The sequence below is a fragment of the Jaculus jaculus genome, chromosome 11, assembly GCF_020740685.1.
Source record: "Jaculus jaculus isolate mJacJac1 chromosome 11, mJacJac1.mat.Y.cur, whole genome shotgun sequence".
Lineage (NCBI taxonomy): Eukaryota > Metazoa > Chordata > Mammalia > Rodentia > Dipodidae > Jaculus > Jaculus jaculus.
Window position 1 is genome coordinate 15924883 of NC_059112.1, and position 27571 is coordinate 15952453.

General features: G+C 48.2%; 1 protein-coding gene across 1 annotated transcript in view; it reads left to right on the forward strand.

The window, feature by feature from the left end:
* Nucleotides 1–27571, forward strand: part of Scfd2 (sec1 family domain containing 2) — a 357956-nt gene that overhangs the window by 320673 nt on the left and 9712 nt on the right. The window contains exons 7-8 of the mRNA XM_004658696.2: nucleotides 9382–9516; nucleotides 26950–27069. Of these exons, the coding sequence (XP_004658753.2) occupies nucleotides 9382–9516; nucleotides 26950–27069 (255 nt within the window). The remainder of the gene's footprint in view (nucleotides 1–9381; nucleotides 9517–26949; nucleotides 27070–27571) is intronic.

The following is a 27571-nucleotide window of genomic DNA, read 5'->3' on the forward strand; positions in this document are numbered from 1 at the left end:
CACAGGAGTCTTGGTCTCTGAGGGATTGGGTCCTCCAATACAGACCACCCTGCAACTCCCACCAGATATGGCAGAGCAAAGAATAAATGACCAGTGAGAGAAGGGAAGAATGAACTGATCTGAGTTTTCAATTTCTCTTCTCCCTTCCCCTGCAAAAAGGTGACCTGGCAGAGAGCATTCAGTTAGGAATCTGACATGGCTGTGGTTGACCCTCTTAATATTGAAGTGAATCACATGAGTTACCTAACTTCTGTTTCTTTTTTTTTTTTTTTTAGTCGGGGGGTTGTCAGGGTAGAGTCTCACTCTAGCCCAGCCTGACCTGGAATTCACTGTGTAAGCTCAGCATGGACTCAAGCTCAGGCGATCCTCCTACCTCTGCCTCCTGAGTGCTGGGATTAAAGGCATGCGCCATGACACCCAGTCACGGCTCTTTCTAACACACAAGAAAAATGTAGGCCAGGGCTCCAGAGAAGCATCTGTTACCTTCTCCATGGTCCTTCCCTGAGAACTGAGTGATGGGAGGGTAAGGGAAAGCAGGGGTTAAAATGCTCAACGTACAATATATACTTACATAAAAACTTAAAGATAAATGAACTTTTTTAAAAAATTTAAAAACCGGGCTGGAGAGATGGCTCAGCAGTTAAGACATTTGCCTGCAAAGCCTTAACAACCTAGATTCGATTTCCCAGGACCCATATAAACCAGATGCAAAAAGTGGCACATACATCTGGAGTTCATTTGCAGTGGCTAGATGCCTTGGTTATGCCCATACTTTCTCTTTCTCTTCCTCTCTCTCTCTCTCATTGTCTCTCTCTCTCTCTCTCTCTCTCTCCCTCTGTGTGTGTGTGTGTCTTTATCTCTCTGCTTGCAAGTAAATAAATAAACTATTTTAAAATATTGAAAATCAGGCTGGAAGCTGGGTGTGGTAGTGTACACCTTTAATCCCAGCACTTGGGAGGCAGAAATTAGGAAGATCGCCATGAGTTCAAGGCCACCCTGAGACTCCATAGTGAATTCCAGACAAGCCTGACCTAGAGTGAGACCCTACCTCAAAAAACCAAAATAAGAGCCGGGCATGGTGGTGCACGCCTTTAATCCCAGCACTCAGGAGGCAGAGGTAGGAGGATTGCGGTGAGTTCAAGGCCACCCTGAGACTACATAGTGAATTCCAGGTCAGCCTGGGCTAGAGTGAGACCCTACCTCGAAAAACCAAAAAAAAAAAAACAAAAAAAAAAAAACCCAAAATAAATAAATAAACAAATCTGCGAAGCCTAAGGACCTATGTTCAACTCTCCAGATCCCACAAAGGTGAGGCAAGCACAAGGTTACATGTGCTCACTAGGTGGCGGAAGCATATGGAGTTCAATTGCAGTGGTTGAGGCCTGGCACACTAACTCACTCTCCCTCTCTCTCTCTCTTGATCTGAAAAAAAATTTAAATATTTAAAGCCTAGAAACAAGCCAGGTGTGGTGGCACACACCTTTAATCCCAGCACTCAGGAGGCAGAGATAGGAGGATCGCCATGAGTTCAAAGCCACCCTGAGACTACATAGTGAATTCCAGGTCAGCCTGAGCTAGAGTGAGACCCTACCTCGATAAACCCCTGCCTCCCCCCCCCAAAAAAAAGCTGGAAGTGAGTGGGTCCTGCCTAAGTGGAAAGTTCTAGGGCAGTTGGAGCTCTCAGCCAAGAAGTCACTGCCAAAGCCAAAACTTCAATGACTTGACATCAACTGTGGCTGAGAGTGGGGAGGCAGGCCCCATAAAACCCTCATCGGGAGAGTTCAAACTAAAAAGGCTAAAGATAAATCTTGCTTTATGTTATGCCTAAGAAAGTCCTTCCCAAATTGTGCTCTTTAAACACACAAAATTCCTTAGTCAGTTTGTACTTAACGATACAGTGGAGAACTTAGAGGACTTTTTTTTTTTTTTTAATTTAATTTATTAGTTTTCTTTTCAGTAAATACAGGCAGTTTGGTACCATTATTTAGGCTCATCTGTGATCTACCCCCTCCCATTAGACCCTCCTTATTATTGAAAATGGGTCGTGCATTGTGGAGTTAGCCCCCAGTTATTGGTATGATAAATGTCTCTGAAAATCATGACCCAACATGTAACTCTGACATTCTTTCCGCCCCCTCTTCCGCAAGATTTCCCTGAGCCATGTTGGGTTCATTTTTGGTCTGCTTCAGTGCTGAGGTGTTGGGGGCCTCTGAGGCTCTGGCTCTCTGATTTGGTAGGAGTTGATTTTTCTCTGCATTGATCTCCTTCCCCTATGTGCTGGTATCCAGTTCACAGGAAAACATCACCCTTGCTTATTTCGCCAGTTGTCCTTAGTTTCAGTTGGGCCCCTTCTGAGGTATGTTGGGGCAGCTCACTTCTTAGGATCTGCATCTATCTGGAAAAGAGAAGCAGATTCTCCAACGGAGAGTAAGTTAGCACCAAGAAAATTGAGATATCACTTACTTTTTTGATAGACAGTTTGATAGGTGTAGGCCCTCTTATACCCCGTGATTGATGGTAGCTTGATATTGTAGAGTGGGCTTGTGTTTGGGTATGGTTCTGACTTGTTTCCCAGCTCCAGCTAAGGGTCTAGTACCACTGAGTGGATCAGTTAGCCAAATCAAGAGCAATTGATTCCTCACCATGGCTGTGTACCACTATTGCACTTGTGTGGGTATCACATCCAGTTAATTGTTGCTACTTAGGTTAAACAATGTGTTGCTTGGACAGATCTTGGTCACTTCCCCCAGTCGCCTATGTAGCGCCTTCTGGCACTAGACACACTGACTGTCTGGGGACTGACTCTCTCCTGGCTTCCAGCCATGTCATTCCATTTTACGTGCCAGCTGCGTATGGAGTCTTCAGCAATAGGGTCTTACCACTGGCCTTTGGTGGGTCATCAATTACTCTGACAGAAGTCTGTCATTGTTTTGGGAAACCTTGTAGGTTTCTCTGATCAAAAGCTCATTGTGGATTGTAGGCCCAAGCTGGAAGTGGGGGTTACAGGTCAGTGTCCATTAAGAAATTGAGGAAAAAGATAACTAATATACCAGAGTTAGAGAGAAGAGAGATAGAGGGGAGAGGGGGAGAGGGAGGGAAGGAAGATGTAGGAGATTTAGGTCAGTCTTGATCCTACCCTCTCCAGTGTCTTGTGGTTCAGGTGTTTCCTGTAAGGGACTAGTGAAGGTTCAGTCATTTGGTCTGTCTTTTAGGAAGTAAAATTTTATGGTACCATTGCCGTTTGGGTCCGGATTACTATTTTCCACCCTTTGATTCCCTCCCCACCCACCCATCCATCTTATTGTCTAGTCCATGAGGTGCTTGCTGGGTATGTAAGGCATCTTGGGCAAATTCAGGTTAGGTGTTGCAGATGAGTGAGACTATGTGTCGATTTTTTTTCTGTGATTGGGTAAGTTCGCTGAGAATGATCTGTTCCAGGTTCAACCATTTTTCCTCAAATTTCTTTATGTCATTTTTTCTTACTGCTGTATAGAATTCCATTGTGTAGATATACCACATCTTTGTTATCCATTCTTCTAATGATGGACATCTGGGTTGATTCCAGCTTTTAGCTATTACGAATTGAGCTGCTACAAACATGGTTGAGCAAATCTCTCTGGCTTTTGGTTTGAAGGTTTTAGGGTACATGCCCAGTAATGGTATAACTGGGTCTGTTGGTATTTCTATAGTCAGCTTTTTCAGGAGTCTCCATATTGCTTTCCAAAGTGGTTGTACCATCCTGCATTCCCACCAACAGTGAATGAGTGTCCCTGCTTCTCCACATCCTCGCCAGCATTTATTTTCATTTGACCTTTTGATGTTGGCTATCCTTATTGGGGTAAGGTGGAATCTTAGAGGACTTTTTCTGACACATAATTTATGTAACAAACAAACTTAGCAACTCTTTAAAGCCAACAACACTTGTAGTTTACTATGCTTTTCGGTTATAAGTAAAAGTAGAGGCAGAAGTGGTGGCACACACCTTTAATCCTTGCCCTCAGGAGGCCAAAGTAGGAGGATTGCCATGAGTTCAAGGCCAACCAAAAAACAGAAAAGGGGCTGGAGAGATAGCTTGTATGGTTAAGGTGCTTGCCTGCAAAGTCTAAAGACCCAGGTTTGATTCCCCAGTACCCATATAAGCTAGATGTACAAGGTGGTACATATATCTGGAGTTTGTTTGCAGTAGCTGGTGGCCCTGCTATGCCCATTCTCTCTCTTTCTCTCTATCTATCTGCATGCACCCTCTCAAATAAATAAATAAAATATTTTAAAAGATAGAGGGCTGGAGGATGGCTTAGCAGTTAAGGCATTTGCCTGAAAGCCAAAGGACCCAGGCTCGATTCCCCAGGACCCTCGTTAGCCAGATACACAAGGGGGTGCAGGTGTCTGGAGTTTGTTTGCAGTGCCTGGAGGCCCTGGCATGCCCATTTTCTCTCTCTCTCTCTCTCCCTCTCTCTCTCTCTCTCTCCACCTTTCTCTGTCAAATAAATAAATATGTTTATTTACAAAAAGAAAAGAAAAGAAAGCTCCAAATGGCTTGTATAAGAAGATGATCTGTTGGGCCCCATAACAAAAAAGTCCAGGTCAGGCCAGCCTAGAGGTGAGAGAGAAAGGCCATGCTGGGGTGATGTTGTGTCCTCTTCCCTTTCTATCTCCCCAACCCACTCAGGACTCCGGAGCCCAGGGAACGATCCTGCCACCCTCATCATGCCGCCCCTTACGTGGAGGAGGGCGTGGGCAGTGTTTCAGTGAGGTCAGAGCTGCCCTGGCTCAGAGCTGAGCTTTCCTCAGGGTCACTAATCTTCCCTGTTGGAGGAACATCCTACGGACAGGGAAAAAAAAAAAACATTTTCATGGACTGGGAAGTGTGCTTAGTGGTAAAAAGTACTTGCTCGCAAAGTCTACCAGCCCCGGGTTCAATTCCTATGCTGCCCCCATAGCCAGATGCAAAGAAGTGGTCCAAGTGTTTGACATTCATTTGCAGAGTCAAGAGGCATGTGCACATGCGCACACACACAAGAATGAAAAATTCCAACACGTGTCTGTAGATCAAGGAGTGCGTGCATCTCCTCTCTTAAGGAAGGCAGCCTGCATGTAGTTATTTCTCTGTCACTCTGCTTGAAGGTACTTTATACAGTTATATGTAGACTAACCAAACTCATTATTAATTAGTTCCTAGAAGGAAGAAATGACCATTCTTACCATGTATTCTTCATTCTTTAGATCAGAATTTTATTTAATTGTAAATAACAGAGATCTGAAAGATAGTGACTGTGACTGAAAGCTACAAGCTTTGTCTTTTTCTTTCTTTTTTTTTTTTTTTGTTTTGGTTTTTGGAGGTAAGGTCTCACTCTAGCCCAGGATGACCTGGAATTCACTATGTAGTGTCAGGGTGGCCTCGAACTCACGGCGATCCTCCTACCTCTGCCTCCTGAGTGCTGGGATTAAAGGTGTACGCCACCATGCCTGGCCTTCATTTCTTTCTATCTCATGGTTTGACAGTCCTACAGGTCATTACCATGGATTCTTCAGTCTCTGTTCTGCCATCTTTAAGGGGTGTCCCTGTCTTCCAAGATGGCTATTAGATGGAGCTCCGGAAGTCACTTCCATTCACCAGACAGCAGAACAGGTGGCTCCATGTTTTTTTTTAATTTTTTTGTTTATTTTTACTTATTTATTTGAGAGCAACAGACAGAGAAAGGGGCAGAGAGAGAAAATGGGCACACCAGGATCGCCAGCCACTGCAAACGATCTCCAGACATGTGCGTCCCCTTGTGCATCTGGCTAACGTGGGTCCTGGGGAATCAAGCCTCGAACCGGGGTCCTTAGGCTTCATAGCGCTTCACCGCTAAGCCATCTCTCCGGCCCCAGGTGGCTCCATTTTTAAGAGCAGCTTTCTGAAAGTCCCACACCATCCTTCTACTTACATGTCATTACTCACGGTTTAGAAGTGTGGCCACCCTCGGCTGTATGGACAACTGACAGGTATAATCATTTTACTCACTGATCATATGCCTGGCTGAAAAGTGTGTCTATTGCTATGACGATAAATTAACCATCATCTGTCAATTTGATTAGATTAAGAAGTGCCAGGATGGGGCTGGAGAGATGGCTCAGCAGTTAAAACGCTTGGAAAGCCTGATGGTTCCTGGTTCGATTCCCCAGTATTCATGTAAAGCCAGATACACAAAGAGGCACTTGCATCTGGAGTTCATTTGCAGTGGCAAGAGGCCCTGGAACAACCATTCTCTCTCTCTCTCTCTCTCTCTCTCTCTCTCTCTCTCTCTCCCTCTCTCTCTTTCTCTCTCTCTCCTTGCAAATAAGTAATAACATATTTTTAAAAAAGAAATGCCAGGGAATTCACGAAGCACACCTTTGGGCATGTCTGCGAGGGGCTTTCCGTAGAGCATAAGCTGAGGAAGGAATACCCACCTGAATGTGGATGGCACCATCGCCTGGGCAGGATTCCCTGGATGGAGGAGGGAAGGAGAGCACGCACCGCAGCACCTGCATTGTCCCTCTGTTCTTCGTAACTGCTGAAGCACTGTAACCACTGCCTGCACCCAGACACTCCTGGCGTGGCTTCCCTTCCCACCCACCCCCTTGATGACTCCCCCCCCCCCCCACCAGCCTTGAGCCAGAATAGACCTCTCCTCCCATAAGTTGTCCCTGTCATATGTTTGGTCACAGGCGAGAGAAAAGAACTAATATACTAACAAAGGAAGAAGCCATGTAGTCATAATGCTGATCAGATAGCAGAGTATTCGCCCCAGGACTCTCCTCAGGGAGTACCAAAGATTAAGAGAGCAAATGTCAACTGGGCGTGATGGCTCACACCTTTAATCCCAGCACTCGGGAGGCAGAAGCAGGAGGATCACAATGAGTCCGAGTCCATCCCAAGACTACATAGTGAATTCCAGGTCAGCCTGAGCTATAGTAAGACCCTGCCTCTTAAAAAAGAGAAAGAGAGAGAGCAAATGTCCAGAAAGGCCGGGGTGACACCCGTATTCTCAAGACAGTCTGCTTGAGGGAGAGGATTGCAGAACTCAGAGGCCAGTAGCTTTGTGTTTTGTTACATCTAACTATTTTTTTTTCAAGTTGTTTTGTAAATCCAGAAGTCAACCTAATCATCTGGAAAATGTGGAAAGATAAGAAAGCAAATAATATAGCCCTAGTTAACATTGGAATCGCCCCCCATCTCATTTCTATATATAAATGATATATCAGTTTTTCAAGTTGCCATTTAAAGCGGTTATTTGTTTAAGCTGTGCTTTAGAAACACAGCAGGCATCCTAAGGGTCGGTCGTCCTCCCGTCTCTGCCCCTGCCTGGCACTCACTCTTCCCTCTCTGCTGGGGATAACTTTTGCGTGTCACACAGGCTGCCTCTTACCTACTCAGCAAATCCAAGCTGTCATGTTCTTCCTGCCCGTTTGGATAAGAACACGAGCCCATCGCGCACAGTGCCCTCTCCTTGCCCGTCTCCTTCCCATGCCGCTCCGCCCTGGCAGCCCCATCAACACAGGGCTGCTTTTCCCAGCATGCCTCTCCCAGATGCCCCCGGCGGATAACTCAGCTCCCTGTTGGTGGCCACTTGAGCAGTTTCAAATCCAGTAAATGACCTTTGATGAATTCATTTGCACACAGAACACAGCCAAAGAACACATTTCTAGAAGGGGAATGACTCCATCAGATGCACTTCTAATTTGATCGCTACTGCCAAATTATATTCTGCATTCATTATGAGAATTTTGTCTCAGACCAGCAAGGTCTGAGAGTGTTTGGAATCCCCATGGGCTCATGAAAAGTATAAACTTTCAGACTTTTGGATTTTTCCAATCTTATTTTTAAAAGTCCATCTTGGTGCTAATTTTACAATCTCTTATTATAAACAAGGTTGATCCATCCCTGTCTTATCAGTGTTCCTGCTTCATACTCACCCTGAGATCTTCATACTCACCATGAGATCTCTGGGCACATAATAGTCTGTCTGGCTAGTAAACATAAGAAAGTGGCATCCTCAGGCTGGAGAGATGGCTTAGCAGTTAAGGCGCTTGCCTGCGAAGCCTAAGGACACAGGTTTGGTTCTCCAGGTCTCATGTAAGCCAGATGCACATGGTGGCGCATGTGTCTGGAATTCGTTTGCAGTGACTAGAGGCCCTGGTGCACCCATTCTCACTTTTACCCTCTCTCTGTCTTTAAATCAATAAATCAATAAATAATCTTTTTTAAAGAGGCACTCTCCACTGAACAGACCCTGGCTCACCCGGCCTCTCCCCTCCCCCCCAACATCCCAGCTAGGTCCTGATAAATGATCAGACCTGATCCTGATGATATACACCCGGCTTTATCTCTAAGACAGTTTAAATGACTTGGAAAACAGGAAAAAATAAGTTTAAAAAGTGCCTATAAGAAAAGTAAAACAAAGCCAGAGGTAGGAGCAGTGCATGGAATAGCTGTGACCCTGGCTTCAGGCTAGTTACATATGTAAAGAAAGGACCAGCGCTCAAGACAAGCTGGCCCTGGGCAGCGTGCTGGCTTTTTCTGGACCATAGATCAGAGCATGAGGGGAGAGGAGAAATGGTTTCTATATTTGCCCCGAATGCTCCAAATGCAGCGGAGGCAGTAACGGGTTTGGAGGCTGGCAGCCCAGTTCACGGGAAGGGAAGACTCAGGAACGGCTTCCAGCCAGAGGTCAGCAAGGCAGCTGCCTCCCAGCCGAACTAAATATGGACAGGCGGAGTATTCAGGTCACAGAAGAGGAAAGTGCTCAGCTCTGTTCATCAGAGCAGGGGAGATGTAAACGAAGGTTGCCCTGATCCTACTGATATTCGTAAGCTTCCCTGTGACCTGATTCCTCCTACCCCGACCCAGCTCAGATCCCTTGTGGCATCTTAACTTCTTTTTCTGCCACGTCGTCCTTGGAGTTGAGGGCTGCGGTGGGAAGAAGGAAATCGCTTGGATATTGACAGCACATTGTTAACACACAGTCAGGCTCCTAGCAGAGGGGATCATAATTCCAAGTACGTGCAGGAAGCACCGGAGACCATCTTTAAGTGTACATCCAATGACAGGTCTTTGCTTTCGACCCTTCTGCCTGCCTAATTGTCATGTTGAATCTAGATTGAGCGCCTCATCTTGTGACCGTACCTCCATGAGAGACGCTTGCACAAGAGGTATACGAGGCAGAAAGGTGTTAGAGCATTGACAGAAAGGTTATCAAAAAAAATTTCAAGGTTATTTTCACATACACAAAAGCACAGCAGTTGCTCGATATCAAACTAAACTTGCTTTACTTTCTTTGATACAGATAAAAAGCTGCTCTTTCTCCAGGCGTATCAAACAAGCGCATTTATTTATAACGCAGTATTTTGTCTTCCCAGGCATCCTATAAGCCACTGTTGAAGCAGGTTGTGGAGGAGATATTTAATCCTGAGAAGCCAGATTCTGCCGATATTGAACACATGTCCTCAGGCCTCACTGATCTCCTTAAGACCGGATTTAGCATGTTTATGAAGGTAAGTGACTGTGAAGAGGTGATCCTGACTGCCCCTTCCCTTTGCTAGACATGCAAATGCTGACACCCGTTAGCCCTGGCGAGTGCCATGCAGACAACAGTCTTATAAAATATAGGCCATCTTTTTATTTATCTGAGAGAGAGAGAGAAAAGGCCTTTAGCCCACTGCAGATGAGCTCCAGATGCCTGTGCCATCTTGTGCATCTGGCTTACATGGGTACTGGAGAATTGATCCTCAGTCCTCAAGTTTCAAAGGTAAGCACCTTAACCACTAAGCCATCTCTCCAGCCCACTATGGGCCATCTTGATTAATAACCTTTTGGTGATGAGCAGCCTGATCTCACAGCTTCCCACAGCCTTTCCTGGCCTGATCGTTTCCCATACAAAGGCGGAGGACCAAGGCATCCTAGAGAGCACCACTAGAAACTTCTAGACTCGTAGCCCATTTGTTTACTTAGCATGAAGTCACATATTATCGACTTTGCTCCTAATTCTAGAACTTTCTATATGGGATAATAAGCAACTCTGCATGTTTCCATGGCTGATACCCCAAAACTCATGTGGAAAAGATGTCTGTTTCGGTCCAGCCGGTCCCTAGGTGACAAGTACTTGCATTTCTCGGGCTCGTATCTGGGGTGGGTCAAGATGACTAAAGAACCCTTGCAGTGGGATGAAAGAAAGAGAAAGTACACAGATGTGCTCTATTTTTAACACACTATAAAGTTTCTAAATTTAAATGGATCTAAACAAGATTACAGCCGACCTCCCAGGCTATGCCAGTGTTTCAGGGGTAATAACTCATGGAAATAACAGAATGTTTTTGCCAGCTTCAAAGAGTCTTTGAAATTGTGAATTAATCTACATAAGAAACCCAGCCTTTCGGAATTCAATAAATACATATTCCAGGAAAACGGGTTCACTCCAAAAGCCAGAGGACAGACGCCAGACATTAGGCTGGAAACCAGGCAGAAAAATGACTAGTGGCCCATCAGCCTCTCTCCTGCTGTTCCCAATTACCAGCAGCTTCTGATGCAATGTCTGGCTGGCGTATTTTCCTTCATCTTCCTTATAATTTTTCTATTCTTTATTGTTTCTGAATAAGGCAGTGCAGATCGGCTTTTTGGGCGTGCCCAGGGCTCCCACGTTGAGTGTAAGCTCAGTTTTATTGAGTGGGGCTCCCTGTGCTGAGTAACTCTTCCTGGTAGCCAGTGTGTGTAGAAACTTCTAGGCTCAACACGGCTTCCAACTCTCTACATTTAAGTACTCCCTTCCTTCTTTGTGGTCACCAAGGGGCAACCAGGGACTGTAATTAAGATATATTGTTATGTTATAGAGGAATTCCCATGTCTATGTTCTGCCACTCTTCCATGAACCAAGAGGCATCGTGTTTTAAGTTTACCCCTTGAAGCCCCGTGGTGTGTGTGTGTGTGTGTGTGTGTGTGTGTGTGTGTGTGTGTGTTCCCACCCCTCTGGCGTCCAGGCACTGCACTGTCCCATGCAGGCTTTGCCCAGGAAGGAGTTGGGGATGTGATGGGTCAGCCTAGGAAGTGGAATACGCATTGCCCTTTGTTGGGGCTCTCACAGCCAGGCTGGGAGTGGATTAAGGTGGAGAATGTGTGTTCTCCCATCAGCTGCCAGCATCCGATTCTCTGCCACAGCTGTGGGGCCTTGGCACTGGGAATATCTCCTGTCCATAGGGGTGGGGACAATCCCCGCTGGGCTTAGATGCTTCCCTAGTGCCCTAAGGGAGAGTTGTTTTGTTTTGTTTTGTTTCTGAATGGATCTTGGTAGCTGGCCTTTTCTATCTTTCTACCAAGTTCAGCAAAGAAAGTTATATCTGGTCCATGTGTTCAGAGTTTGAACAAAATTGGGGTTAACTTAGAGAAGGGCATGAAGGGATTTGAGGAACAAACCATAGCTTCCCCAAGAGCCACTTCTTTGAGAGAGAGCCGTCCAGAAAGACTGCCCTGCTATTCTCAGGCCCTTGGAAAGGGGAGAGTCAGGACACGGTGGCACTGTCCATGGCATGACCATTGTCCAGGCTCCCCTCCCACAGTTACAAAGACAGTCTGTGATTACTGTGGACCATGGAGTCATCCTGATGTTTCCATCCATTGTCCTGTCCATCTCCATTACAGCCTCAGCAAGCAGGCCTGGTCCTTACCCCCATTTTACCAGTGAGGAAACGGAGGCCCGCATGGCTAGCGGTGATGCAAATTTCCAGAAGACTGGGATTACAGCTCACTCTCTTTTAACCTCAGATGTCTTCCACAGAGCACATAAGAAATAACAAACCTTAGGGTTTGTCCCCAGGTCATTCTTATTCCACAGCCCATGCTCTTAACCACAGTTCCTGGCTCTATGATGCGGCTAGGCATTGTGTCTGGAAGTTAACTACCCATATGCTACGCATTCCGAGTTTCCTCAAGATGGCTCGATGGCACATGCCTTCCCTTTCCAGAGTAAGCCGATGCGTAATGTCTCTGGCTGGTCTGGCCCTGGGTCAGCGGTATGAAAGAGACCTCTCAGGGCCTGGAGTGACCCGCCAGTCCCTGGGCTACTGCGTGTGGATGAAGTGCCCTGTGCCTTCCCTGTGTCTCAGCAGCTGACGGTGAGGGATCCCATCTCTCTTGCTGCCCCACCTGCTCTGTGCCTCTGGACCCAGCTCCTGCCTCCTCACTCAACCCTCAGCAGCGCCAAGCCAGGGGGAGGCAGAGCGGCGGAACCTCATGAGAAAGACCATCCACAGGGAGCCCCTCCCCTGGCGGGCACTGTTGTACACATGGGGGCATTCTGGAAACTCAGCTTCAGCTGGAAAGGACACGGGCTGCTGGGCTGTCGCTGGTCGGTCCCTGCTGTGTGCTCAGGGACGGTTTCCTGGGCAGTATTGACTGGGAGTGACACAGAGGCATTGTCTCTAGATTGGCAGAAATCAGAGTAGATTGGAAAGATGGTGGGGCACGTGCTGGGGAAAGGCCCATAGCTTTGCTCCATGGCATGAGTCTCACAGCGCGTGATAGGAAGGACATGGCAAAGGGTGGTCCAGGTGTTGAGTGTCCTCTTTAAAGCTCTGTATCTTTAAAAAAAAATACATCTATCTATCTATATGTTATTTATTTATTTATTTATTTGAGAGAGAAAGACAGAGAGAGAGTGAGGCAGATAGAGAATGGGCATGCCAGGGCCTCTAGCCACTGCAAAGGAAGTCCAGATGAATGTACCACCTTGTGCATCTGACTTTACCCGGGTACTAGAGACTCAAACCCAGGTCCTTGGGCTTTGCAGACAAGCGCCTTAACCACTGTGCCACGTTTCCAGCCCTCTGTCTTTTGTGCACAGCTCTGTAGCTGTGCGTACACATGGTGTTATGACCGCACACCTTAGTTACTTTTCTCCATGCTGACGTTTTTCTTCAAAGAAGTGAACCATTGCATGTCAGTGGATCAAGACATCAATTTGTAGACTCCAGCCAGCACTTTTTAAGACGAGACTGTAACTCATCACATCTTGTGAGAAAAAAAACAAAAACAGCCCAACCTAGTCACACATATCTACACATGTATGATTTGAATGCTTTGCTTAGTGTAGATCAGACTAGAAAGCATGTGGAAGCTATGACTGTGAGCCTGGAGAGCTGAGCTGGGTCGTATTTTTTGTGGTTGGTTTTGCATTCTTAGCACACGGTATGCAGCAGGCATTCACTGTGGGTGGGAGGGAAACCAGAGAGAACCTGGTATCAAACCCGTTCAGAACGCAACCCAGCTTGAAGCCATTGGTTCCTCTTTCCAACTATACTGATGCCACCTTACATGTAGGGAATAGACCCCAGGACTCCCTGACAATGCCTGAAGCCAGGTGCAGTGCTAAGGCCTGTGGATGCCAGTATTTTTGCCCCCCGGCCCACCACACAGATGTAATACCTTTTCCCATCGTAACTATGCACACAGCATGCGCCACAGCCATAACTTTTGCAACCTGGAAATACAACATCCAAACTAGCACTGATTTATTTGTCCCATCTACTTTCCTGGGAAGAAGATTTTGTTCTTACCAAGCATCTCAGCAACCTCAGCAGGTCACTCTTTTTATTTCCTCATTAATTTGAGAACTTTCTTCTTTCCACTTAAGGGAAACACGTTGCTGACTCCGGTGGCTTCTAAGCCACTGAAAGCAGTGACGTCTGTATGAGGGAGATCTAGGCAAAGGGAGGGCTCATGTCCAGGTTGGAGAGAGCAACACCGCACAGGATTTCGTCATGCTGCTCAGAACAGCATGCAGTTTAAAGCCTAGGAAGTGAGTGTCTAGAAGTTTCCATTGTCTGTAAGTAACTGAAACTGTAGAAAGTGAAACCTCAGACAAGGGGGAGCTGCTGTCTGTCCCTTAAGCCTGAAGCTATGTATCGACAATTTCACTTATGAGCAGAGCCACCAGTCAACTCCAGTGACCCTCCAGTGGAGGTCCCTTCCCTCCTTTACAGCACCTGCTATGCAAAGAAAAGCATCACATCTGTTCATCACTGTGTGACCCCAAGCAGAGCCCACTATGCTCCCACTTCATGGAGACAGAAGCTTGTCTTCACCTCCGTAAAGAAAGCTCTTGGGGGCTGGAGGGATGGCTTGGCAGTTAAGGTGCTTGCCTGCAAAGCCAAATGGCCCAGGTGAACCCTAGGACCCACATAAGCCAGATGCACAAAGTGGCACCAGTGTCTGGAGTTCGTTTGCAGTGGCTGGAGGCCCTGGCACACCCATTCTCTCTCTCTTTCTCTCCCCCCCTCTTTCCCTCTCTCAAATTAATAATAAGATAAAATTTACAAAAAAGAAGAAGAAGAAGAGAAAGAAAGCTTATGGCCTCTCCTTGCCACACCAACGCCATGGAAATCTGTTTCTGCAACCTCTGTGTCTTCCTGGGCAGCAGAGCCAGAGCAAAGGGCCAGTTTGGTAGACTGAAAGTTTACATTTTATAGAATGATTTTATAAACAAGAAAGAAATCTCTTAACAGGGTGGCCAGATGGAAGTGGGAGAATGACCAGGGAAGATGCGAGGGTCTCTCCTCCATTTAACTTGCTTTTTTTTTTTTTAGTTTGAGTCTATGACTAATCTCTTGCACACATTTCTTTGCCCACCCAGTGCATGTTCTGCTAACTTCACTCCGCTGTCTACTGACAATGGAGGGCAGGGAATAGCGTCACATTTACTCACTCGGTGACCTTGCCTGATGCCTCGGCTGTAAAATGGGGGTACCAATGACAGCAACATGATGGAGCCATTGTGAGCAAGTGACGGCTTTTTAGCACTCAGCAGAGGCTCTGCCCATGCTGGGTGCTGTGTGGGTGCCTGCTTTTCTTATATGTGTGTTTGTTTTAATTTGCAAGTTTAATTGCAATTTTTTTTTAATTTTATGCGTCTGAGAACGCCAGGGCCTCTTGCCACTACAAATTATAAATGAATGCCCATCCAGCTTATGTGGGTAGCTGGGGACTTGAATCCAGGCTGGCAGGCTTTGCAAACAAGCACCTTTAACTGCTGAGCCATCTCCCCAGCCTCAGCTCTTCCTATTTTTATGAGCCTGTGATCTCTTCCAGACTGTAGCTCTTGAAAAAAAAAAAAAAAAAGTTTTAAAGCATCTTTGTATCCTTTACATAACCAGTGCTTGGGCGTGTTATACACATAGCTAAGCCAGGAAGGTCATGAGTTTGAGACCGTCAAGAGTTGAGGAGAAGAGAGAAGAGGAGGGGAGGGCAAGGAAGGCAAAAGGAGGGGAGGGGACAGAGCCAGGCACTCCTGGGGTGCATGTCTGCAATCCCAGCACTTCGGAGGAAGAGGCAGGAGGATTGTAACTCAAGGCCAGCTTGGGCTACATAGCTTCAGACCAGCCTGAGTTGCATAGTGAGACCCGGTCTCAAAAATAAATAAATAAATAAATAAATAAATAAATAAATAAATAAAAATAGCCAGGTGTGGTGGCTCACGTCTTTAATCCCAGCACTTGGGAGGCAGAGGTAGGAGAATCGCCATGAGTTCAAGGCCACCCTGAAACTACATAGTGAATTCCAGATCAGCCTAGGCTAGAGTGAGACCCTACCACGAAAAACAAAAATAAGAAAGAAAGAAAGAGAAAAAGAAGAAAGGAAGGGAAGGAGATCTGCTAAAGAAAACTGGTGAAGAGGAGCCTGGACGCACTACTCACAGAAGTGACAGCATCGCAAACGTCCCTGGCAGCGCACACTTGGAAGCAGATGATGGCTGTAGTGGCGAGTCTCTGAGAAGCCACATCCGTAGGCTGCAATATGATTTTCTCAACCCCTTTTCTGTCCACTGTGAGCCTACCTTGTCCTCTGCACTCCTGGGAACATAGACTTACCCTCCCACGGCAAGTACGGACAGGTGACAGCATGCCGCACGTGCGCCGTGAAGTGACGATGGAGGCGCAGAGGCCAGCAGGAGGAGACCCCAGCCACGCAGAACGGAGGCCCCTCACCGCCCTGTCCCCCTTCCACAGCGCTCTGACCACACGGTGGAAGACCCCGAGAGCCCTCCAGAGGGCTCGCTGCCCCTTCAGCGCTGTGGGGAATGCCAGTCTCCCTTCAGACGCTTGAAGTGACCTCCAGAACTCAGTTTTACTTACGGACTTTTCTGTAGGCACGATAGGTTAAAAAATGACTGTGTGTCTAAATTCACTGCATCAAACCAAACCTCTGTGGGCAGGAAAAGTCCAAGCAAGTGGATCCGGTCCTCCCTGGACAGCTGGAGCAGAACTTCATTTGCATCACACTACAACTCACAGCCCTCTCTGCAGTTTCCCACGTAAAGCCGGAGTCCAGAGAAGTCCTTCATCCCCAGTGGTGCCTCACAGGAAGTCATCCTGAGGCGCTGGCTCACAGCTAGGCCCAGCATACACTCTGGTCAAGAAGCCGCACCTTGGCAGTGTTCAGTGTGCAGGGGTCACCTCCCAGGTGGCCTGAGAGCAAGATGGGTGAGCTGATGCCCAGTGTTCTGGGAGCCCAGCCAGCCTGTGGACCTGGCCTCAGCTCCTCTGCACAGCACAGCCGCTGTGCCCAGGGACAAGCCAGGAATCGAATGTGATGGTGACCTTAAAAGTCAAGTGAGGAGCCGGACGTGGTGGCGCACACCTTTAATCCCAGCACTCAGGAGGCAGAGGTAGGAGCATCACCATGAATTTGAGGCCACCCTGAGACTACAAAGTGAATTTCAGATCAGCCTGGGCCAGAGTGAGACCCTACCTCAGACTGGAGAAATTGCTCAGTGGTTAAGCCACTTGCCTGCAAAGCCTAATGATTCAGGTTCAATTCCCCGGTACCCTCATAAAGCCAATACAAGGTGGCACATGAGTCTGGAGTTTGTTTGCAGTGGCTGGATGCCCATTGTCTCTGGCTATCTCTATCTGCCACTCTCTCAAATAGGTAAATAAAATAAGGAAAAAAACTAATTAAAAAATAATAAAAATTAAATATGTATTTTTTAAAAGTCATGTGACCTCACTTGCATAGCCCTCCTCCATGTTGAGACAGTCAGCTTCAAGGAGAAGGAACATAAGCCAGCCATAGTGGCACATGCCCTTAATCCCAGCACTCAGGAGGCAGAAGTAGGAGGATCGCCACAAGTTCAAGGCCACCCTGAGACTACATAGTGAATTCCAGCACAGCCTGGGCTAGAGTGAGACCCTACCTCAAAAAACAACAACAACAACAACAACAAAAAAAAAAAAACAGAGGTAACACATAGCCCTCCTCTTGAAAAGGGTCCAGGAATATGAGGAGCAGAAAATATTATCATGGGCACTTATGGAGAATGTGGTCTACTGTCAGCTAAATCCATGTCTGCCTGTATGGGATGGCAAGGCTAGTACTGGCTGAGCCTAGGAGGTTTTATCCCCACTTAGGAACATTAAAATAATTCATACTTCTCACCTGGTTCCAAAGTAAGTGATCCCAGAAAGGTTATGATAATGAAAAACAGCCTGCTTGCCATTCGTCCATGATTCTTTTTTTTTTTTTTTTTTGGCATTTTTATTTATTTATTTGAGAGCAGCAGACAGAGAAAGAGGGAGAAAGAGAGAGAAAGAATGGGCGTGCCAGGGTCTCCAGCCACTGCAAACGAATTCCAGACACTTGCACCCCCTTGTGCATCTGGCTAACGTGGGACCTGGGGAACCGAGCCTCGAACCGGGGTCCTTAGGCTTCACAGGCAAGCGCTTAACCGCTAAGCCATCTCTCCAGCCCATCGTCCATGATTCTTAATAAAACAAACAAAGCCAACTTCCCAAAAGGTCAAATCATACAACTTTTGTGTGAATTCCTGAAATGATGAGAAATATAGAGGTGTTCCAAGTCAGCTCGATCACTTCTCAGCCAGAAGTGACGAAGGACCTGTGGGCAGCCAGTAACGCCGCCAGCCTCCAAGGACAGACAGGGAACCCTGCAGTCCACTGAGCTCAGAGAGCCACTTGGGCAGAAAGTGACAAGGAACAACCCACTTCTCTCTCTGAAGACCTACACAAGAGCACCTGGAGCTCCCCAGAGCCGAGCTTGATCGTGATCTAATAAACAAATCAAAACATACCTTGCTCGCTCACTAACATTAATTTAATTTAAAACTAGCATGTTTAATAAGCAGCACTTTCAAAGTGCATTTCTGGAATTTGTGGTTTGGACTTCAGTCTCCTGAGAATAATATAGTTTAGATCTGCTCCATGTGTTTGAGCCTCAGCTTGTTTTGACTAAAGGACATGATTTGTCAAGATGACTTCTCTGCTGGAATGGGCACGAGGAGGTGGGTTTCATCTAACGACGTGGCATGAGGTCCTTTTTAGCTCCTTTTCTGTATGCCTTTAAAGTGTCTGTTGTTCCACGTCTTAATTTAATTGGAAATAAGAGACAAAGACTCAAAGAAGCCCCAGTGCCTGCCTTGGGGCCATGTGCCTAAATCGACATGACAGCCCCATTGGCCTTGGATGGCAGCAGAGAAAGACCCACACGGAGAGGTGGCACAGCTGCTCTGGCAGGCCCCGAAAAGCAGTGGAAGCTCTGGTGTAATTAAGATGCCTGCCAATCACAATGACTTAATCAAAGCAAGGACGATCTATTGTGAGGGCCAGAGGCTTTCCAGAGAACCCAAAACCAGCAGCACAGAGGATGAGGACCAGGAGCTGGAAAGCCGTCAGGAACGTGGGCAGTGTGAGGCTCACCACACCCTGCAGAAGATGCTAGATGGTGCCCAGCTTATTTTAGGAGCTCAGCTAACATTAGATGAATGCATGGCTGGGAAGCCAGGCCGCAGCTGTTGGCTCTCCTTAACGGCCCGGTCTTAACAGCGCCTCATCTGTCCACATCAAGTCTTGATTCCCAAGGAAAGGTCTGTAGTGACCCAACCTGGCTTAGGGCCCCATTCCATGTCAATTGTGGTTACAACACCCGTAGCCCACTCTGAGCATATGGGTAGGGGAGATGATTGGCTCATGGATGGGACACTCACCTATGGAGGTGTCCACAGCGGGTATAGAGGATGCTTCGTGATTCAGGGAGAATGCTGGGCTTTGGTTCCTGAGCTGTGAGAACTGAGTACATTTTGGAGGTCATCCAGCCCATCCCTTATTAGTCACCCCAGAAGAATGGGGTTCCCAGGGGGACGCTGCTAGCTGGGGTGCTCGTTGTACTTAATGGCATCTTTGATAAGAAGAAAACATTGCAGCACTGGATGTTCTTTTTTTCTTTGGTTTTAGTTTTTCGAGGTAGGCCCTCACTCTACAGTGGCCTTGAACTCATGGCTATCTCCTATCTCTGCCTCCCAAGTGCTGGAATTAAAGGCGTGTGCCACCATCCCCAGCTCACAGCATTGGATTTGATTAAAAGAGTTCAAGTCCTGCAGTTCCTCTTGGCAACACTATTTATAACCCTTGTCTATATTTTCTTGTTCTTAACTACCACGCATACTCCAAAGTAGAGTTTGGTTGGCATCTAACACCAGCTAAATCTGTCCCGCTACCTTTCGAGAGATGGACTTTGGTATAAATCATTAAGCAAAAACAAAACCTTGACACTGGCCATCTTCACCCTGTGTCTGATAGGAAATGATCACAGCTGGGGGTCAGGAAGATGCAGCTGAACTAGACTTCTGCCCGGTGTGGCATCGGGCATAGCTTGTACCACATAGCTTTCCATTGCTGGGAGAGGGTTATGGCGGGGGGGGGGTGCACTGATGTGTGGAGTGAGTGAATGGGGAGCACAGAGAAGTTCAACTGGAGTCACAGGATGCTTCTCGGGACCAGTAGGAGTCGGGAAGAAGGGGGTGAGATTTTATGGTACATGGAAGAAGTACAGGTCACTCTAGGCCTAGGCAAAAGAGCAGCGCAGGGTTAGACAAGTGCTTGGTGGCAGTGGCGATGCGGAGATGAACTGCTGCTGGAAGGAAAGCCATTGCCAGGGGCATCTTAAGAGTCAGCATGGCTCTCTCCGGGGCTTAGTCTCCTTTTAAGACCCACACAGCAGGAGCCAAGGCCACCATGGGGACTGAGTTAGGCAGAAGCAGATCACCAAGGGCTGGAAATTTGAAGTTTTGCAAAAGTCGCGAGGAACCACTGAGTGACATTTCTATGACATTGTGTAAGGTTTACCCGGAAGCGCTGAGAGAGGGCGATGTCGGGTCCAGCCTGGAATCTGGTAGGGAAGGAGACAGAAGAGCTGGGAATCTGAGATCAAGTGAGGCCAGGACGAAATGAGAGGTCAGGATGAACTAGTGTGGACTTCCCAGGACTAGCTAATTAGCTGCATGCAGTAGTGAGAGGAAGTTGCCCAGGGCCATTCGTGTGGACTGGGAACAGTGAATGGACAGGACTGACATTATCTGGAATGGGAAGAGGAAACAGAGAAGAGGGACACCTGCTTTTCAGGTTAGTTTGAGTTTAGGGGGCTGTGAAATATCTCTGTGGCCCGGCAGATCTGGGCCAATAGCAGCAATAGTAACAAGCTGGCGCCCCTGACCATGAACTGTGGATAGGAATCGAGCTGTCCAAGAGGGGCCAGGACAAGGGCAAGGACCAGAGACCAGAGCAGGCAGGGTCCTAGCAGGTAAGGGAGCGAAGGGGGCAAGAAAGCCAGGGAGGAGGGCTTGCGGGGGGGACAGCTGGCGGGGCTTAGGAAGTCGAAGGTCTGGAAGTTCCGAGAAGGAGGCCTGACTGCATCCAATGCCGCTCAGGGGCTCAGCAGCAGCACGAAGGGCTCTGCAGCCAGGAAACCTTGCACAGCGCGGCCCAGTGAGTCCTGCCGGGGCCTGGTAACTGGCAGCTGTTTCCAAAGAACTAAACATGCAGTTTTAAAAGATGAAAGCTAGTAAAAATGCTTTCAGTCTGCAGAGCTGGTTTATAGATGTCAGGGTGGATGGCGGGCTAAGACATTTGTTTACAGTTTTCCAGCAAGATCGATGTGGGTCTCAGTGTCACCCCTAGTTCAGTGACTCAGAACGGGGTGACTCCACCCTTGAAGCTTCCGTGTCTCCATCTGCCAGTGGACCCTCTACCTACTTAACTCTAGGAGTGGCCGGTAATGCTTGACCACGGCCCTCCCGGCCTGATTTACAGTCCTTCCTCCCTCTCTCTTTCTTCTTCCCTCCTCCCTCCTCCCTTTCCTCCTTTCCTTTTTCCTTCCCTTCCTTCTCCTTTCCTTCCCTCTCTCCTTTCCCTTCCTTCCTTCCCTTCTTCCCTCCTTCCCTTCTTCCCTCCTTCCCTTCTTCCCTCCTTCCCTTCTTCCTTCCTTCCACCATCTTCACTTGGCAGGTTACTCATTTTCATTCTCCCCCCCACATGCACACATGCACACATGCGCACACACGCACGCACACACGCGGGCACACATGCACACATGCGCACACACGCACGCACACACGCGGGCTCTGTGGCAGCAAAGATTATTCTCTGTTTGGCGCCCTGTCGAATCTCTGATGCTTGTCACAGTCGTTGCTCAGTAAACATGGGGTGCACAGGTAACTACGTCAATGAGGAGCACAGCATTGGACAAGTGCCTGGTGGCAGTGGCGATGCCGTCACTAACTCCTGCTGGAAGAAAAGCCGTGGTCAGGGGCAGCTTAACGGCCAGCACGGGTCTCTGTCCGGGACTTCAGTCTCTCTTTGTACCTCTTGGAGGCACTGCCCAGAACTGGGGGATGGGGGGCCTGGTCATGTCTATCTCAGAGACAAGTGAGTGGCAAACAGGGAAACTGAGCGAAGGAACGCTGTGGGGAGGCGGAATCCACGAATCTATGGCAGGATTCCTAAAGTGCTCTGGGCTCCGCTCCTTGACAGCCCCACCTTGGAAGCCCCCTGGGGCCCCGCACCTGCAGAGAGGGCCCCACAGTCCATCTTGCTGGACGCAGTGATGGGAGGAAGCCATCTTCTCTGACCAGAACTGACGTCTTAAAAGTCACAGCCAGCGAGGCTTAGAGAAATGAAAGAAAGAACAGACTCTGTCCTGCTTTGTCAACCTCTGCATTTGTGGTGGCAGAAACGGTGCTTCGGACTTTCACCCTCCAAGAGCGTCACGCAGTGGGCTCGCATATGCACGGCTGCTTGCGAGGAATGTGGGCCTCCGCGGACATGTTCTGCTCCCCAGCAGCCCGCTGACTGCACATGCTCGGAAGGCAAAATCTGGTGTCAACCCAGCCATCCAATCTGAAACCGAAAAAGAAAAGAGCCAACACCAAGGAGCATTAATTGGACCCATTTATTTGTACTGAAACCGACATTCCCTCCACTCCTTAGCCCTGGGGAATTGTGCTTTGTTCTTGCTACTCATTTCATTTTCTTCCCCTTCTCATCTGCCAGCGCATCCTTCCAAGACTTGCGGCATGTGCTTGGGATTCCAGACTCTCTTATGGAAAGCATATGTCTTGGGAACATATTGTACCATGCTGGAGCTCTGGGCCAGTTGTATTTCTGTCCCAGGATTAGTGAGAAACAACAGTTGTTTTGTAGGCCTGGGAAGAATCTCAGGGTCAGTTTCTCGGCTGGAAAACCACCCATAAAACAGGAGCATTTCTTAAAGATCTCTAAGAAAAGAAGGGCATCTTCTGTTAGCCCGTGTGCCTCATTCATCCACTCACCCGTTTTACTGATATAACATTTATTTACTGAGCATTCACCCGTGGGGGGGGGGGGTCAGAGTTCGGAAAGGAGATGGCCATTTAGGGGCAGCAACCTGGTTTGCCAAGGTCAAGATGGAGGAGTCTGATGGCAACCCCACGGGGGAGGAGTAGAAGATGGCTGGAGAGCACTCTGGGGAGATTGCTTAAGACCAGAAGAAGGGGCAACACTGGGGGAGGCCCAGGACACTGCACGCAGAGAAGTCTAGACTCAGCTTAAAGCAGTGCACGCCGCATTCAGGTACTTAGTAACTGGGAGGACATGGGCACAAACATAGGCTGAAGGCCACTGGTGTGACCCTGGGGCCTTTGGCTGCACGTCTTTCCTCCTGATCTGGAACCCTCCCCCCCCCCCCCCGGGCATATAGGCAAGCGAAGAAGGGCCAAGTGCCCTGCAGAATGTGAGGATGGAGTTACCTGCTGGGAGCCAGGGACAGAAGGGTGGTCCCCAGAGGGTCTCAGGGTGTTGGTTTTCCATTTCTTGACCTGGATACGAGTCACATAGGCTTGCTGACTTTGTGAAAAATAAGCTGAGTTGTATGCATGTGGTAAATGCACTTTTCAATGCCCGTGTTCAATAAAATGCCATATGTTCAACTAAATGTTTAAAAAGCAACATGCTTGCATTTGGATACCATGGCACAAGTCACCGGAAATGGCCCCAGCAAAGGGCGTGGGGATGGGAGAAGACATAGAGGTGCAAGCCAAGAGCCTTCCGTACTGAAGCGAGGAGTTTGGGCTTTATTCGCGAGACAAGTTGACCACGTGGCATCTCAGTGGCTTCCGGCACCATGGTATAGCTGCTGCATCTCGTCATCCACAAAGCACATCGACCACTGTATTTGCCTTCTAAGAGTATTTTGTGAATTAAAATATATATGTGTATATACATATACATATATGTGTGTGTATAAATAAATATATTACACACACACACACACACACACACACACACATATATATATATATATATATACACACATACATATCATGTACACACAAAAAAAACAAACCATAGCCCTCATTATAGTCAAGACTGAATTTTAACAAATTTTTTTTGTTCATTTTTATTTATTTACTTGAGAGTGACAGAGAGAGAAAGAGGCAGATAGAGAGAGAGAGAATGGGCGCGCCAGGGCTTCCAGCCACTGCAAACAAACTCCAGACGCGTGCGCCCCCTTGTGCATCTGGCTAACGTGGGTCCTGGGGAATCGAGCCTCGAACCAGGGTCCTTAGACTTCACAGGCAAGCGCTTAACCGCTAAGCCATCTCTCCAGCCCAAGACTGAATTTTAAAAAGCTCACTAGGGGGCCAGGGTCCTTAGACTTCACAGGCAAGCGCTTAACCGCTAAGCCATCTCTCCAGCCCAAGACTGAATTTTAAAAAGCTCACTAGGGGGCTGGAGAGATGGCTTAGTGGTTAAGCGCTTTCCTGTGAAGCCTAAGGACCCCGGTTCGAGGCTCGATTCCCCAGGACCCACGTTAGCCAGATGCACAAGGGGGCGCACGCGTCTGGAGTTCGTTTGCAGAGGCTGGAAGCCCTGGCGCGCCCATTCTATCTCTCTCCCTCTATCTGTCTTTCTGTGTCTGTCTCTCTCAAATAAAATTAAAAAAAAATTAAAAATAAATAAATAAATAAGTAAAAAGCTCAGTAGGCACACATTAGGAGATGGGATGGGAGACGGCCACACCAGGGATAGAGGACAAAGTAGAAGGTCACTGTAGTAATCCAGCGACCATACAGACATTGTGTGTGTGGGGGGGGGGGGGTCAAGGAGATGTCCAGGGGCCATGGTATCCATGATCTCACAGTGGCTGATGCTACCTACACAAGACCTGCATAATAAGAAGGGGAAATGACAACATCAAAATAGAAGAGAGATGAGTTGGAAAGGGGGAGGGGCTCAGTGACAGTTTGGAATGAGGAAAAGGGAGGGTGGTGGGAAGGGATTATAATCATGGTATATTGTCTATATGTATGGAGGCTGCCACTTCAAAGTTAAAAATAAAATGCTGGGGAGATGGCTTAGTGGTTAAGGCACTTGCCTGCAAAGCCAAAGGACCCAGGTTCAATTCTCCAGGAACCACGTAATCCAGATGCACAAGGTGGCTCATGTGTCTGGAACACTTTTGCAGTGGCTGGAGGCCCTAGCGTGCCCATTTCTCTCTCTCTCTGTCTGTTGCTCTCAAATAAATAAATAAAATAAACAAAAAAATTTTTTAAAAAATAGATGAAACAAAATAAACATCTGTGTTGGCTCTTAACACTATAATGGCTATTGGTGAGAGTCCAGCATTTCAAAGAGTAGTGGGATAGGAGCAAGGTTGCCTCGAGTGTGGAGTACACAGGTCAGGGCAAGCTGTCAACAAATGCAGTGGAGGGGAAGGGGAGACAGGACGCCAGGGGCTGCGCAGTGAAGAGCGTTGTAAGTTCTGTAACCTTTCCAGGCGTCACCACAACATTGTGAGGACCTTTCCATTTCCCTCCATCCCCTCTTTCCTTCATCCCTTTTTTCCTGGTTTCCCTCTCTCCACTTATCCCTTCCTTCCTTCTGTCTTCCCTCCTTCCCTTCCTTTCTTCTTTCCTCAGTTTCTCCCTCCTTCCTTTCTTTCCGGGCTCCCTTACAGCCCATTGCACCACCCCGCTGCTCTTTGGGACAGCCCAAGGCCCCCAGATGGCTTGTGCATGAGTAAACATGAGTGAATGACCTCACCCACCCCCGCAGCTCCCCTCCTTGCCGGAGGTGAAGCCCATTTCTCCCATGCATGGCGGGAGGGCCATGCACGCAGTCGACAGTTCCCTGCTTGCAACATTTCCAGGCCTGCTTGATCCAAGCTGGGCCTCTGCCCATCTGTGAAGCTAAGCTCACACTGTCTCCTGCACAATCATGGAAACAACTGTCTGCCAGACAGGGCTGAAAGCACACTGTCTCCAGAAACCCTCCCTGGTGCCCTTGGGTCTTCATCACAGAATCTGGGCCATTTGCATTTTCTAGAAGGTCACTGAGCATCCTTCTAATCCTAGTACATATGCCACTTTCCCTCTTGAGGGAACCCCAAGGAAGACTGCCTCCAGAAACTAATGTAGACTCCATGCAGCCCAGGTCCTCAGCTAAGGCTGGTTTGAAGAAATAATGGGCCTGAGCTCTGTGCCAGACCATAATCGCCATGAGGAAGGCTCTGTCGGCTCCACCTACTGCCCCTCCATGCCCCTCCCCACCATAGAGCACCTGCTCTCCGCAGGAAAAGGTCAGCAAGGAGCCAGGCAGACATATGCCCATGCGGTGGAGTCTAGTCTAGTAACATGACAAAGAAACAAACAGGGCTAGAGAGATTGCTTAGTGGTTAAAGCGCTTGTCTGCAAAGCCAAAGGATCCAGGTTCAATTCTCCAGGAACCACATAAGCCAGATGCACATGCTGGCTCATGCATCTGGAGTTTGCTTGCAGTGGCTGGAGGCCCTGGTGCACCCCACCTCCCGTAAATAAATAATAATGTAAAGAATCTTTGGGGGCTGAGAGATGGCATAGTGGTTAAAGCACATGCCTGTGAAGCCAAAGGACCCAGTTTCAGGTCTCCAGGTCCCACATAAGCCAGAGGCACATGGTCGCACATGCATCTGGAGTTCATTTGCAGTGGCTAGAGGTCCTGACATACCCATTCTCTCTCTCCCTCTCCCCCCCCCCCACACGCATAAATAAATAAATAAATAAAAATCTTTTAAAAATTCTTTGAGCTGGAGAGATGGCTTAGTGGTTAAGGCACTTGCCTGCAAAGCCAAAGGACCAAGGTTCGATTCCCCAGGACCACATCAGCCAAATGCACAAGATGGCACATACACCTGGAGTTCATTTTCAGTGGCTAGAGGCTCTGGCATGCCTATTCTTTCTCCCTCTCTCCTCAAATAAATAAAAATAAAATATTGTTTAAGAATCTTTTAAAAAATAAATAAAATACTTAGAAAAACAGAAACAAACAAATGCTGAGCTGCAGGCTGTCAGGGTTCTGCAGTGAAGAAGGGAAGCCTGATCCAGGAGGGCAGTAAGGTCCCCCCAGCCTGCTCGTACTTAATAGCCCAGTGTCCTCACTGTTCCTCGCAGTGAAGTACCTACACAGGGGTTGTACTCATGTGCCTCACTGTGCATTTTCCTTGCTGGCGAGATCCCACAGCACTAGCATGTCTGCTGGTGACTACACCATCGTCACTCCAAGCTTTCTCTGTCCCATCCCCACGAGGAGGGTGGCAGCCCCTGGCCTCACCTGATCCGGTGTGGTTCTGTTGTGCAGGTGAGCCGGCCCCATCCCAGCGACCATCCCCTCCTGATCCTCTTCGTGGTGGGCGGTGTCACAGTCTCTGAAGCCAAAATGGTCAAAGACCTTGTGGCATCCCTGAAGCCAGGAACACAGGTAAGCAAACGGGACTCTAGAGATGGGGGGAGGAAGGGCGGCTTGGATCCCAGTGCTCCTCTTCCGGCCCGCCACCTCCTTTACCCAGCTTCCTTCTCTCCACTTCTTGTTGCCCCATCATGTTCTCCTGCCTGTGTCCCAGAGCCAGCAGACCTCCTAGCCAGACCCACCCCAGCGTCCCCCAGAGCACTTTTGTTCCCTTAAGGAGCACCCCTTTAGCAAGGTCCATCATAACTGGTTAAATCCCCACACCAAACAAATGAACCTTAAGTAGAATGCCTATTCTTGCAAAATAAATGTCATTCAGGTGTGCAGGGCGAGGGAGGGTTTGGGGGGCGGGGGGCATGGAGCTGTGTTCCCAACATGTTCCTCTCTCCGGGCCCCATCCCCATGGCTGAGTGTGGACTCTCCAATCAGTGATGGACACCTAAGAAGAGTTAGCCCACCTTTTCAGGCTCCAGGTAATGGAGTGTCATCACTAGGACAAACTGTCTGCCAGAAG